Source organism: Sinohyriopsis cumingii, chromosome 10, assembly GCF_028554795.1.
Source record: "Sinohyriopsis cumingii isolate HCF-2022 chromosome 10, ASM2855479v2, whole genome shotgun sequence".
Lineage (NCBI taxonomy): Eukaryota > Metazoa > Mollusca > Bivalvia > Unionida > Unionidae > Sinohyriopsis > Sinohyriopsis cumingii.
The window spans coordinates 43714726-43730830 of record NC_142970.1 but is presented as its reverse complement, the minus strand read 5'-3'; the positions used below and the strand labels follow the sequence as shown (position 1 = coordinate 43730830).

The window sequence follows — 16105 nt, the reverse complement described above, 5'->3', positions numbered from 1 at the left end:
CCAAGTAAAGATAAGGTAAGATAAGTCTAATACCAAGTCATGTAACTCTTGTACCAAGTCAATATAAGTCTATTACCAAGTAAAGATAAGTCTAATACCAAGTCACGTAAGTCTTGTACCAGGTCAAAGTAAGTCTAATACCAAGTCATGGAGTGTCTGAAGCCCAGAGTGGCCTAGTGGTTTGAAGCGTTCTTTGTTGCGGATCACTGCCATCTCACCACTGTTTGCATGGGATCGAGTCTCGGATTCGGCTAATGTGGGTATCTGAGATAGATTGCCAGTAGCTTATATTGGGTCGTTGGTTCTTTCTGGAGTTTTCCCGGGTTCTTGCTCTACCATTAATACTGGCCTCCATGTATAGCCTATTGTGTTCTGAAAATTGGCGTTAAACCCTACAACAACAGCAACAACTTAATGAGTATAATACCAAGTTACATAAGTCTTGTACCAAGTCAAGATAAGTCTAATACCAAGTCATGTAAGTATAATACCAAGTTTTGTTAAGTCTAATACCAGGTCATGTAAGTCTTGTACCAAGTCAAGGTAAGTCTACTATCATGTCATGTAAGTTTAATACCAAGTCATGTGAGTCTAATACCAAGTCAAGTTATGTAAGTCTAATACTAAGTTATGCAAGTCAAATGCCAAGTCATGTAAGTCTAATACCAAGTTTTGTAAGTATAATACCTGGTTATGTAAGTCTAATAGCAAGTCAAGATAAGTATAGTACCAACTCATGTGAGTCTAATACCAAGTCATTTCAGTCATGTACCAAGTCAAGATAAGTCTGATAGCAAGTAAGGTAAAATCTTAATACAAAGTCATGGTGAGTCTAATACCAAATCAAGGTAAGTTCAATACCAAGTCATATAAGTCTAAAACCAAGTCATGTAACTCTTGTATCAAGTCATGTGAGTCCAATACCATGTCATGTGAGTCTAATACCAAGTCATTTAAGTCTTGTACCAAGTTATGTAAGCCTAATACCAAGTCAAGATGAGCCTAATAAGAAAACAGAGTTTTCTACTCAGGTCTAATGTGGGTATGTGAGAAAGATTGTAAGTAGTTTATTGTGGGTCGGTGGTTCATTCGGGGGTTTTCCCGGGTTCTTCCTCTAACATTAATACTGGCCCCCATGCATAGCCTATCGTGTGCTAAAGAATGGGGTTAAACCCTACATCAACAACAACAACAACACAGTGAGTCTAATACCAAGTCCAGAGAAGTCTAATACCAAGTTATGAAAGTCTTGTATCAAGTCATGTAAGTCTAATACCATGTCATGTAAGTGTAATATCAGGTCAAGTAAGTCTTGCATGACGTCATGATAAGTATAATACCTAGTCAAGATTAGTCTAGAAACAAATCATGTTAGTCTAATACCAAGCCAAGATAAGTCTAATGCCTAGTCAAGATAAGTCTAATACTAAGTCATATAAGTCGAATACCAAGTCGTCTAAGTCGAATACCATGTCATGTAAGTCTAATACCAAGTTATGTAAGTTTTGTACCAGTCAAGATAAGTCTAATAACACGTCATGTAAGTCTTGTACCAAGGCAAGTAAGTCTAATAGCAGGACATGTAAGTCTTTTACAAAGTCATGATAAGTCCAATACATATAATACCTAGACAGGTAAGTCTAATATCAAATCTTGTAAGTCCAAAACCAGGTCATGTAAGTATTGTACCAAGTCAAGGTAGATCTAATAGCAAGTCTTGTAAGTTTAATACCAAGTCATGTGAGTCCAATACAAGTCAAGATAAGTCTAATACCATGTTATGTAAGTCTAACACCAAGTCTTGGTAAGTCTAATGTCTAATACCAAGTCATGTAAGTATTGTACCGAATCAAGTCTAATACCAAGTCATGTAAGTCTTGTCATGATGACTCTAATACCAAGTCATGGTGAGTCTAATACCAAGTCATGTATGTATTGTACCAAGTCCAGATGAGCCTAAGAAGAAAATAGAGTTTTCTACTCAGGTCATGTTCATGGGGATATGTTGGTTACTAATCACTTGTAAACATTGCTGCGATTGTGCCTACATGGATGACACTGTAATAAAACAATATACCTTGATAATTTCAACTAATTAATAATGTTGGCCTGTTTGGAATATTTAGGATGATTCAGTCAATATGGCTTTTGGAATGAAACAATCCCAGGCCAAAGTAGTCTACTCTATTAATTCGTTTACATCAAATCATCTTGTTACATGGGACAGCGCATCCAAGTCAGTGCAGTGGATGGTTATGTAACATAGTTAAGTGATTTCAGCTTTGAAATCAATGTGATGTGATGCAGACATAGACTTTAGCATTCAAATGTGGTTGAAGTGATTTCAACTAAGTGTCATGTGATGCAAATTGGAACTCTAAAGGATGTTAACTACAGCATTAAAATACAACCCAATACTGCATTAAAATACAACCAACTACAGCATTAACATACAACCAACTAAAATACAACCAACTACAGCATTAAAATATATCATACAGCATTAAAATATGGCCAACTTCATCATTAAAATGCAATCTGCATCATTGAAATACAGCCAACTACAGCATTACAATACAACATACAGCATTAAAATACAACCTACATCATTAAAATATTGTCAACTACAGAATTAAAATACAACCTACAGCATTAAAATACAGCCAACTACAGCATTAAAATATAGTTCTAAGTGATTCTGAAAACTGGGATCTTTATTGAGTGAGAAATGAGAAGGGAGTAAGCCACTGTCTTAAGACAAGTCTAATACCAAGTCATGTAAGTCTAATACCAAGTCATGTTAAGTCTAATACAAAGTCATGTAAGTCTAATAGCAAGTCATGTAAGTCTAATACCAAGTCAAGATAAGTCTAATACCAAGTCATGTAACTCATGTACCAAGTCAATATAAGTCTAATAGCAAGTCAATGTAAGTCTAATACCAAGTCATGTAAGTCTAATACCAAGTCATGTTAAGTCTAATACAAAGTCATGTAAGTCTAATAGCAAGTCATGTAAGTCTAATACCAAGTCAAGATAAGTCTAATACCAAGTCATGGTAAGTCTAATACCAAGTCAGTGCAAGTATAATACCAAGTCAGTGCAAGTCTAAGCTGACACCGTACATTTTATATCGTTTACAATGTATCTTCTGTATCTATTGGATTGGAACAAATATTATATTTTATTACTTATTTGTATACCTGTGTGTTGGTATACACACATGTTTATAATTTCACAAATCTTTGGCAGATAAAGAAAACATTAAATAGACAATAGTTATAGTGACCGCTGTAATCCCTTTAGGGAGATAAGAATTTCATGGATCGCTATAGGCCTTTATTGAATATTATTTCATGGGTCACTGTAGGACCTTTATGGAAATAAGAATTTCATGGATCACTTTAGGCCTTTATGGAAGTATTATTTCATTGGTCACTGTAGGACCTTTATGGAAATAAGACTTTCATGGGCACCAACTGGCCCTTTATGGAAATAACACTTTTATAGGCCAATATGGAAAACTTAATATGATGGCGTCTGTGTCACCATATTTGGAAGTTAATATTGAGGGCCACCATAATCCTCAGTGGGAATTTCACATTCTGAGCCGGTATATCCCATTGTAGATCAGGTAACATTGCTTACATGACTATAGCTTTCTATTGGAATACAAAAAATATAATTTGGTATGGTTGTGAATGGGGATTTAGCATTATCGACATTACTGTGGCTTCCTATGGGAAATGAAAAGTATGGGATAGTATAACCCTATAATGACATTTTATCAGTAATGATGTCATGATAGATAACTACAAGAGGTGAATGTGGGTGGACACGCACATGGATAGACAAATACACCTTTTCACTTCATGAAGCTTCTTACTTTCATGTCTGACTTCACAATTCAAATAAACCATGGGCATGCGCATGTGTATTGGTAATATATTATTGTTGTATGTGCCAATATACAGTTCTTGTGGACACCCAAATAAACGTCATCTATTCAAGTTTTATCTTATATATCTATCTCCCTATATGTCGATCTCTATGTTGTATCTATCCATCTATCTATCTATATATTTATCTATCTATCTATATATCTATCTATCTATTTATCTATCTATCTATCTATCTATCTATCTATCTATCTATCTATCTATCTATCTATCTATCTATCTATCTAATCTTATCTAATCTATCTATTGCAGTGAATTATGTCCAGTGATTGAGTATGGATTTTTGATGTACTATCAGACATATTTTTTCTGCCAAAACTGACCATTCATCAAAATGTTGTAAACGTTTTAATAATAATAATAATAATAATAATAATAATTCTACATTTAAAAATGGTAACACAGTTAGTTAAAGCTCATGTAGTCCTCTGATAAACTATGAAATACCACTATGTACAAGTATCCATTTAGGATTTGTCCTTATTTAAATTCTTACCGACTCTCTCTATTCATCCATTAGAGATAATGACAAAGAGTTCCATGACATGGCACCGAAAGCTTTTTTCAGTTATTGTGTTCAAGGGTTTTGGAATTTTGAATGCTATTTTCAGTCTCAGATGATAAATGGTATTAGCTGCATTGTACAGACTTTAGCAAAAGTGGGTGGGGGTTAGGTATCATTCAGATTAAGACATTGGTAAAGAAAAGTTCTTTAAAAAATTTGCATGTTTAGAACACTTCCTTAAGATTGTTATACATAGTCCATAGCATGTAAGAATGTACATTGAAATGATAGGCGAGCTTTTATACCTATAACAATGTATAGTCAAATCCTTCCTGTGGTACGTGACATAGTACTGTTTAACTGCATCAGTACTTTGGTAGTTTCCATCAGTAAGGACTGTGCGGACATTGACAGGTAATTTTTTATGAAGTAAATTATATTAATGTGTTTTATTTTTCAGGAAAAACAATCACAAAATTCTCTGTACAAAACCAGTATAGTTGTCACAAATTAATTTTGTATATAACATATATAATTATAGTTAGGATCCTGTAATCCCATGTTTGACATATATACAAAACAGGTGGCCAAATGGGATATTATAAATGATGTTGGGAAAACTTTCAAGTTCAAAGAAAAATGTCATTTTTAAGTAATATACAAGTGTCTGGAAATGTGTTGCATACATGTATCACTTTTTGATGTTGCGAATCATACTAAGATTTTCAGGAGAACTGTTGTTTTATATTGTAATTTTACATAATTTATCAAGACCGCTAAGCATGTTCTCGTTTGTTTATTAAGTGCATTTATCGTTTACTGGCCCTCTCTGATAAATATATTTCCCGATGTTAGCATTCAACTTTAAGTTTCCTTGCCAATTATGCCAATATTATCACTTTATCACTTCCTGTTTTCTATCAACCCAGCTCTCTAACGTCAGCGCATTGTTTTTCAATTGTGTACTCTTAATCATCCTACTTTAGATAAGGTTTAAAAAGTACAATGTATGGACAATTATCATACACTGCTTATAGTCTAAGTGTATAAGGTACAGACCATTTTATGGTGGTGGGGCTGCAATTTACTTTTAACTTATATATTTTTCTTCAGTTTCTTTTTCAAAATACCATAATTAAAATAATATGATGTTATTTATGCTATAAATTGGTCCATCTACTCTCGAACACAATATTTGTATTAAATGTCACACTTTATGTCAGATCATTAAATGGCTGGTGTTTAATGTATGTCACGGTAAGTCAGAAATAACTTGTTGCTAATGTTTTTTTGTTTCTTATGATACCCATATCTGTTTGAAATAGAGGATGTTGATGTCATGGCATGACTATTTTGTATGCCTTTTAGCTATGATATTTTGGCAGATATGAATTCGCACAAATAATCAATACAGGCAGGCCATTCCATGTTGGTGTCAGTATATTCACCCAGTACGTCTTCTCTTTGTATAGTTTCAATTAGATGTTGTTTAAAAATATAACCTCTGTCTCGTTTAGGTGTGAAATGATTAATTGATGCATCAATGAAATTGTAGTTTTGTGAGAATGAGGATCATATTGTTACAACTCTAGATCTTCAAAGATGCAAAAGAAAGAAGTAAAATCTATATTTGAAGTAAAATTTAGCAAGCAATGTATTTCCCTAAAATACAAAGTGAAAATGAAAATTCAGAAGACACTTACAGGATTATGAAAGAAACCCAAAATAATCCTAAATGTCATATCACATTGACCAATACTACAAACTGTTCCGAAAGAACCAATAGCCTTCAGTGTCCTGATATACATCACACATGAAAGTCCTGATAAACAAGTAGTCTTAAATGTCTTGATATAACAATGATATAATCCAAAATGCCTTTGAAGTGATTCACAAACATAAATGCACATTAATCTGACACTCAATGAGAACTTCGGTAATTCCAATGATTAATTTAAATAAATAATTTCTCTAAAATTTTATATGAACACAACTATAAATGATTCCAGAGACTAATCACAGAACAGGAATCATTAATTTGGTTTTCCGAATGCTTCATATACAAATCCCTACGTGACCTATGAAGCAATGCAGTGTTTAATATTCCATCATGAACTCCAATCTTCTTGTAAGCAAGGCCTAACTTTGAACTAAAATATCAGTAAATGACTTATTGTATACCTTACAAACAAGGCTAAAATCAGGTAGGTGAAACTGCATTTTGAAACATATAACATGACCAAAATCAGGTTCATATAACTCTACCTTCAATCACGGACAAACATCTAACACACAATATAAATTTAATATACATAATAATATAAGATAAAGTGATAAAAAGCAATACTTAAACTATGCAAGATACTTTAAGTTTCATCAGTCATGAATACATTAATATTAATTTGCCTTTTTATTCTTTAAAATGAGAATTAACCAGAACAGCATGTGAGATGGCATGTTGAATGTGTTTGTAATGTATGCCCACTGCAACATAAGCCTTGAAAATTTTGTTCTTACCACTCCTCCTGAACAGACAGCCCTACCAACATGCCGGCAAACATGTGTTTCTCACATTGCTGTAACCCAACAAGCATTCTACTCTCCGAACTATAACTGTATTTAATTAAAGTAAAAAAATCAAATCAATGAAAAAATTAAAAACAATAACTTACAATGTATGAATTCTTAGAATATAATCCAAAATTGTACTATCAATTTCACACCAATGCTTAAATTGGACAGAACTATTCTGAATGAAGGTTCTAATGTGTTTATATGCTACCGTGCTGATATCACTGAAAAGGCAAAGTTCTAACTCCAAATTATTTTTACTTCAATGTAATGTAAAATATTACAGAAGTTCTTGAAAGTTTCAAATAATCCGATAAAATTATTTACATATTGAAGTCCTTGAATAAATTCACAGTATCAGGTAAGTACTGACTGTTTAAATTAAACATTTTATACTCTGCTAAATTCAAGAAATAAATACTCTAAATAAATCACCATTTCTTCTCAAAGAATCTTACACAACTGGCATTTTACTTATGAATATAATATGTGGTGTGTGTATTCTCATTGTTGGGTCTCCACATAGACACCAAAGCAAACAAAATCTGATTTACTACAGATATTCTCGAACACTTAAATCATATAATTTTGAAATATCTCAAACAGTCATGCTATGACCTTCTATAAGAATTCACTTGATGGTCCGATGTCAATTATCCACCATCTGATGTTCTGTGTCCATCCATCCATGAGCACAAGTTTGTTATCGCTCTACCTTCTAAATTACTTGGCTTGTTACCAGGAACCTTTACACATGTTCATCATTTGGTCTAGTTGTTCCTAAATGCAAATCGGACAGCAGAATGGTTGCTCCTCTTGAAATAGTTTTCAATATTACTCCTCATTCAATTGATCCAACATGAAAATGGTACTTATATTATGTCGAATATGGCCGCCACAGCTCCCATCATGACCGTTGTCATTGCTACTGCTTCTGAATGGAGAATTATGTTGATTTTCACTAAACAACTTTGTATAATGTCTAGATGGTCATAAGTGAAAATGGTGCTGATCTGGCATCCAGTATGGTTAACAGGCCAGCCATCATGAAAGCTTATTGCTACATTGCTACTTCTCCTGCATGGAAGTCATGTAAACATAGGTGTTTCAGCAGACGATTGATATGGTATAGTTCATTCCAAATGACACTGGTGGTGATCTGAAATGCAAGGTGGAAACTTTTTGTTACTACTTTTACCGGTTTCGGGTCGTTCCTAAGTCATATAATGTAAACTGACATTCAATATTGACGTTACTGTTATGTGTACTCCTTCCAAATGGATGACCATATCAACACAAAGCTTTGGCTAATAGAAGTCTTGAACTATTTAATTGATCCTAGATACAAAAGTGCATATCATACATAGACTATAACTGCCATCCTGCTATCATGATTTCGTGTGACTGGGTTGTCGTATATTGATGCATGGTTTTCACCAATGACTTATAATGACGCCTACTTCGGTCTGAATTAGATGTTGCCAACCTGACATCCAGTACGTCTACCACTGCAGCAAATGTGAAAGAGTCTTGTTGTTGAGGAATATCATAAATAGCGTCAACTCATCAGCGGTTGTAAAAGACAAAAATTGTCTTTCCTTGAATACCTCAAAAGATTTTGTCTGGCAAGTCGGGCATCAGTGTCTTAATACGAATCTTGTTAAATTACATATCCATGAAATTAAGTGCCCTTAAATGTGTATTTGTTAACCAAATCTATGAAATTTAGTATCTACAAATTGAATCTACTCACAGTATGATGCATATCCTACAAAGAAAATAAACTACCCGCCTTTTTCATGCAAAAACTAGAATCGGCTGAATCAAAATATTTTCTGTTGTCACCCAATGCAAAAGTTAAGAGACTGAACTAGATCAATAGTGTAATTTTGTTTAGATGTGATGCTGTTTTCTATTAGTTAGGAAATCTCCAGACAGTCGGAGAACAAATGTCAATGATTGTTGTAGAGGCTACACTTGGATGAAATAATAGGTGGTTCTATGCGTCTAGTTATACCTTGACGAAAGCAAAGCAACGCTTAGGAGTTTTACAATCGGCATGTACATGTATTTCAGACAATGTGTGCCCAGGATTACAATATGCATGTATTTCAGACATGTCTGGTCAGGATTACAATATGCATGTATTTCACTTCAGCTTGGCATTATATGTGTGTTTCAGATAGTGTGCTCAGTTTTACAGTAGGCATTTACATGCATTTCAGACACTGTATGCTCGGATTTGCAGTAGCCATGTATTGCATACATAGTGTGATCCATTTCTCAATAGTCATTTATTAAATATTGTGTGTTTAGTTTTACAAAAGTCATGTGTTTCAGACACGGTGCTCAGTTTTACCTGAGGCATATAATTATTTTGGGCACTTTATGCTCAGTTTTACATTAGAGCATGACCTAAATATAAGTTGTTTTTTTTCAGATTTAACTAATGTCCTTTATATGATATTGCTAAAGTAATGATTGTATATCTAATCTAAATCAAATGTAGTGTGTGCTGATGGAGATGAATAAATTGCAAAAAGTTCCACACAGTATTATGTCAGTAGACAACACTAAGTACATGTTGACATAGAAACAAGGGATTATATTGGGGACAACTGTACAAAATAAACAGGTTAAGATGCAAATATATGTTCTGCCCTGACAAAATATGAAAATGACGTTATATTAGGCAAAGACAACTTATAGACAACTTCAGTTATCTATGCAAATATACTCTCATAAAATCCAAACATGACTTACCTATATCATTCGTGTCTCCCATATCCTAGTTGAAAATCAAATTTATTCTAAAGTTTCATTTTTTATTTTATATTGGATGTACCGTGATCAGCATGTCCTTATACAGTATGCACTTTTGTATTAATCATAATGACATTATTATAAGTATAGTAATTATTGTTTATTCTGAGATGTGGTTCTTGGTCATCATTGTTTATGTCTAAACTAGAAATTGTCACCTAACTGTCAGTATATATTGGTATACCTCTGTTCTACAGATCAAAGAAGACATTCTCCAACACCAACTGTATATAACAACAGAGAGTGGAACCTGGGTCTGAAAAGGAGCAAGAAGAGGGAGGTCCGGATAATTCAGTTTTACCCAGGAGGATATCAGCCATCCTTCTTAACTACTTGCATTGAATTTTGGATGGAGATTCATGTCAGCTAAGTTACCAGTACCCTATTTCAGCATCTACCAAGCAATCACGGAGAAAGAATCAACCTGACCAGCAGGAAATTGCTGAACAATGACCACGGTTAGTTTACAGGAACATTTGACCACTGTGAGAATTAAATTCTGTATAGTACAATAAGAAAGTGAAGTTCATTTTCTCCTCAAGCACTAGGCTTCAGCAAGTCAACAAAGGGATACAGGTCTTGAAGCCAGTGTGGACTGAATCTAGTTCTCTAGGAATAATAGTAGCGGCCATTCTGTGGGTAGGTGAAACAGTTTAAGGAATACTTTAGAGATTTTTAACCTCGTAACATAAAATAAATGAGTTATCACAAAACGCACGATCTGCAAGTGTTATACAACATAATAAATAAAGACACTTTTCGAAAACAAACATATGCATAACTTGAAACGTGTGCAAGCAAAGAATTGCAAAAGGCATTGCTTAAATTTGAATTTAGTATATGAATAAATTAACATTTTTTTACAAAAGACCATAACTGTTGGCAAATATTAAACTCTAAAATGAAATACAAAGGTAGGAATAAAGAGAATGTTGTTTTGCAGCTGATGCCTTTCTTAAAATTAACGGTGCAACCAGTAGGTCACTTGATAGCACATAAAATGAGGACAGATAAAGAAAATATGCTATCATAAATATTAATTGTCATCATGGTGGGTGTCTGTGCATTTTAACAGATATTAAATTGACAGTCTTTATCATTCCACGAGTATATAATCAGTGATCAAAATGATCAAAAATTGTAATGCTCTCAGACTTGAATCTGTAGCCCATACCATATAATGGCAGCTATATATCAAAATGATTTTTGCCAAACACTGAGGTTTTCATCATACAATTTATTTTATGCAAAACATCTTACAACTGTAAAGATCAGATTTTGCTCTTAAAGCTGTCTGCATGTAACTGAAGGTTAAAATGGACATTGATCATTAACATATTCTACATGGATATACATTATACAGACAGTCCTATATGTAGCTGTCATAGATGTCAGATTTATAGCGCACTGTACTGCATAGCTTGGGCACATGTATATCAAAAGCCCACACAACAACATAATATGACATAAAGGGTATAATGTGCTATTGGATTAAAGTCATTTAATCAGATTTGCTAACCATGTGATCCTATTGGCGAGTATTATTGGGGGTACCGGCAAATACTCGCCAAAGTAAACAAGCCAGTAAATATTGTGGTAAAACCGAAAACCTTTGTTAAGGAAACAGAAGTTAATGAACTAATAGCCATGATTCATGTGATGCAGTTTCTGATCCTATTAAAGTTAGACTATGTTAAAAATTATTGCCATAATAAACATATTGGCTGTGGTTTTTCCATCAAACACCAGCATACCATAGTAAATTAGTAAAGGCAACTTAAGCAAGCACATGTAATACAAATACCAAGCAGTATGTGAAAAGCTAGCAAAACTTATATTATTAGGACTCACAAATGAACCATGGCCAGTTGTGCAGCAACTCCTCACAGCCAGCTACACCAACGGTAAAATAATTTAAACACTTTGCAAATGAGTGTCATATAAAATAACAAATGGTTATTTAAACTCTGCCAAGGATCAAGTGGGTCAAAATATGATGGATGTTAATGAACATGAGTATCAGTATTGCGAAGCCATTATGAATGTTTATTCAGTGGAGCCAAACGCTCGAACCGTCAGACAGGAAATTGCTGTCATTAATATATGGTTTCAAAACAACATAATAGACCTGTTTTGCGATTTGATTATTGACACATTTTTAATCTGATTGTTTATTTTTTGTTAATTTATTCTATGATTATACAAATTTTGTTTTTATATTTTCCCCTAACAAAAACAGGTAAATACTGAGGTGACATCTACACAGAATGACCAAATTTGTTGGAAATTAAATTCTCATAACATCTAAGATTTGACAGTTGTTCATATTGTTACTCATTTCTACAGTACGTTTAGATTAATTATGAACAATTCTCGAACATCTGTTTTTCATGACAGGGCCATAACTGTAGCTGTTAGGTACAACACACCAAGTCAGATAGCATTGTGTGATGGAAATGCACCTTTCCCAAACATAAATTGTCCTGATCTTCTAATGCTAATATTTTATAACAGAGTTGATAAGGGCTGTTCCAGTAAAACATATATCCCCCCGGGGACGGCACTTCAAAAAACTTCTGTAGGAGGTTGTGTTTCGAACTATTTTGATTCTGACAGTGGAAGGTTGGTTAGGAAAATCACTTCTGTTGTGGGTTGTGCTAACAAAAGGTGTAATCGCTGGTAGGGTTGTCAGAAAGAAGAAGAAAAATAACACGACTATATATTTAAAATCGCATCTACCCCCCCCCCCCCCAAGCGGTCTAATGCACGAAATTTGTATGAATTCGCGTACTTCTAAAGCAGTGATATGCGTTCGGCAAATTACGTCAACGCCGCGGATATAAAAAAGATGTCCTTTGCGCAGTATGCAATTTTTATTAAACTTTTAACTTTAACTTTAAAAGTGCATTTCGCGACGTAATTCGCACTGCCGCAGCTGTCTCACAGCACTTGATGCGACATCCAGATATCTGGATACGTCGGTTCGACATGAATGGCTGTTAAACTAAATTTGATTCGTTCATTGGCCCTGGAACAAGCATTTTATGGAGTTTTAGCCTTACTTTCATCGTGGAAATTTTACAAATGCCTGTTTCCAATAAGGGCCACACAGGAAACCAAAATGGTTGAATCACAACACGGTTTGTCTTCAGACGATGTTTTCGTCGGGAAATACTGGCTGGTGATAGCCATGATGACAATGAATTCCATGTATATCGGTCTGTTGGACATTGGAAAAAATGTCAGTGGAAATATCAGTGTGTAATTTTCAGCCTAAAATTGATGTTGAGTGCGAGTCCGATGTACGTGTTGGATGGGCAATATGCCGGTTATATTTATTAAATATACCCATGTATAAACAAGCAGACTATGGGAATTTTGGACTTAAAACCGTAATACAGCATTATGGAAGAGAACAATCTGGCATAAGAGGAAGCCAAACACTGATTCAAGGAAGTGGATCTCTGGCAGGGTTCATATTAGTGAAAACTGACAGAAGTCTCGTAAACGCTTATAATCACGCGTGTTTGGACGCCAATTTTGTTATTTAGATGGGCGATAAAATTCAAAGACTTGCCAGTCCTGCTTCAGTCACCTGCATAGTGGGAAAATGTGTTGATCAGTTAGCTGTGATGATATTTGCAATGACTGAATTTAGTGGTTGAAAGCCCCCCTTCCCCCGGTCGTCACCATTATAAGAGTACATCAAGAGAACATGCTGCAATAGCCAAGCGGCGAGATCAAAGGCCTGGACTGGCAGCTGGGTGGGAAAATCTACTGATATTTACAGTGCTTGAATTCAGAGGCAGAAATAGCCAGAGATGTATATGTGATCATTTATAACAGTACATCGAATAAAGAACTTTAGCTTTCATTCTTGTGTTCATTTCCGAGTGTAATGGAATAAGCAGTGCACGTGACCTCGGAATCATAACATGTTGAGACAGACTTGAATGAGTATTTCGGGGTTCAACGGCAAACTGACAAAGATTGTGAGATTCAGGAGAGGGCTAAAGTTGCTAGAACTGATAGTCTGAAAGGGACATTATCCAAATGTAAGAAAGTGTGTGATGCCTAGCTTAGTGCTTTGAATAAGACCTTCCTTGGATGGAAAAATTTCAGACTCACTCTGATGGACAAGCAAGAGCTATGTCAGTATTTTAAAGAATGTAGAAATTAAACTCTATGGCAACCAATAGTTCTTATAATTGGCATAGTTTTCTGAGAGGGGACTGCACTTTTCCTGATGGGACTCATATTTTTACCAAAATGGGAGCCATGGACTCTTAGTTTTAAAATCCTAACGAGACCTCTGGTTCAAAACTTTTCTTTTTGGGACAGAGATATCTAAGAGAGAATACCCATGGGGCCATACATGTGAGATGTTGAAAATTGCACAACCATAAAGAACAATAACTTGTTTAAGCTAGTTATGCATATGCGTTTCAGACAACAGGCAATGAAAGGCTTTCACAGCACAGAATAATATTTGTACACCGAGGAGGAGGATCATATTAAATTCAGAAACAATTAAGAAATTAATGCTCATAGGGAACATCAGAGAATCCCCATACAACATAATTAAGTGTGTGTAGATCTCAAATTGGCAGAACCACTGAGCAACAAAAGAAGAGAAAGACAAAATTTTGTATCATGCAGATGTATGACCAAATGATGTACATGCTATGTGCAAAAATTAAATGACATTAAACATAAGAGACAGACTGATCTGTCTAAACTCAAAGCAAGATGGATAAAAATTTGTCCTGTTTGTGCTCGGTTCTTCCTATGTATATTGTGATCATGGTGGTATTTTCTGCAGACCTTTTGGCACTTAGTTCCAAGCCATTGTTTGGTACTTGTATTGCAAAATGGATAACTAAAATGTATATTATCTAGTACAATACATTTTTAAGCAGTATCATTAACTGATGATGAAAATACTTGATGTCATTCTGATATATGGATTCGTTACTACACTACTAATCATCCTGGTCCTTTTTTTCTCCTTTAGTCTTACTGGTACCAGTGCTTTTAATAAAATTGTAACTTCTATTTTCTTGCAATCTAAATATTTGTAATTTTGTGTTATTGTCAAAAGGTAAATTGTGCTTAGTGTTGTAAAATCTAAAACTATTAATTAGCAAGGGACTAAAGTGAAAAGTGGACAGAAATTATTGCCATATTACAGTGCTGTTAGAAATAACAGAATAGTTGTACAAGATGTATTTTGCACAAAGTTGAAGAACTAGCGCTCAAATTGTCACCACATATTCTACTTAAATAATTATGTCATTAATTCTGTATATTCCTATCAGTATTTTCCCAGTGGTAGTAATTTTCTTATCTGATGTTATTCATTTATTGTGCAATTTTTACACATCAAGAATTCTCACTGTATCATTAAAAAGCAATGTAATCTGTACCAAATTGAGTTGTTTGAGAAGAAATTACTTTTTTAACCCAAACGTCACTGAAGCTACGAGTTCTTGCATTAAAGTCTCACATTAAATAATACTTGAAGTAGCCATGATAGTAGTTTATGATGCAACTGTACCAATTTAACCCTTGGTATATCCAAATCTTGAATGTGATGGAGGAACATAGCTCCAATATAACAATGGCTATTCCCACCGCCACCACATGTTCATTGGAGATCACACACACACGAAACTTAGAGTAAATCCTGAAATCCTGGCAGCATCCCTGCAGGGGAGACACCTTGACTATTTTATTTGATTTTATTGGTCTCTGATTATATCATGGTATTTCTGTTACTTGAACATTATCTTACAGTGTGTCCATTCAGCATGGTCGAAAAAGGCATACAACCATTGAGAGTTGTTCAAGGACTCACATTACTACAGATTACTAAAGAACGAGAACCATACTATAAATCAGTGAAGATAAAATAGAGTATATATGGGTCTGACTGTCCCTGATTGGTTGACAATGAAAGTAAGATTTTAGTAAAAACAATCTTTTGAGAGCTTGTCCTACTTGTAACTGAAAAAAGTGAGGGACATTGTTTCATTAACATAATTTCCATCCCTTTACAGACCCGAGTTCGGATGACTCATTACTGAAATCAGCAGCCGACTCTTTGGTGCAGTATTGAAAGCACACATTTCAAATTTGTATATATGTAGAAAATGGTGCGGCTGTTATGGTTTTCTTTTCACAAAATCTGTCGTCATAGATCTGTCTATACTGATATAAACTTGATCATGAGCACTCAAAATTTTAA

The 16105-nt window shown here is 34.4% G+C and overlaps 1 protein-coding gene across 2 annotated transcripts in view; it reads left to right on the top strand.

Moving 5' to 3' along the window:
* The window catches only part of LOC149789947 (uncharacterized), a 101649-nt gene that overhangs the window by 72994 nt on the left and 12550 nt on the right, over positions 1 to 16105 (top strand). For both annotated transcript variants that reach the window (XM_089973382.1, XM_089973381.1), the window contains exon 7: positions 10056 to 10497. In XM_089973382.1, coding sequence (XP_089829508.1) covers positions 10056 to 10118 — 63 coding nt within the window. In that variant the 3' untranslated portion in view covers positions 10119 to 10497. The remainder of the gene's footprint in view (positions 1 to 10055; positions 10498 to 16105) is intronic.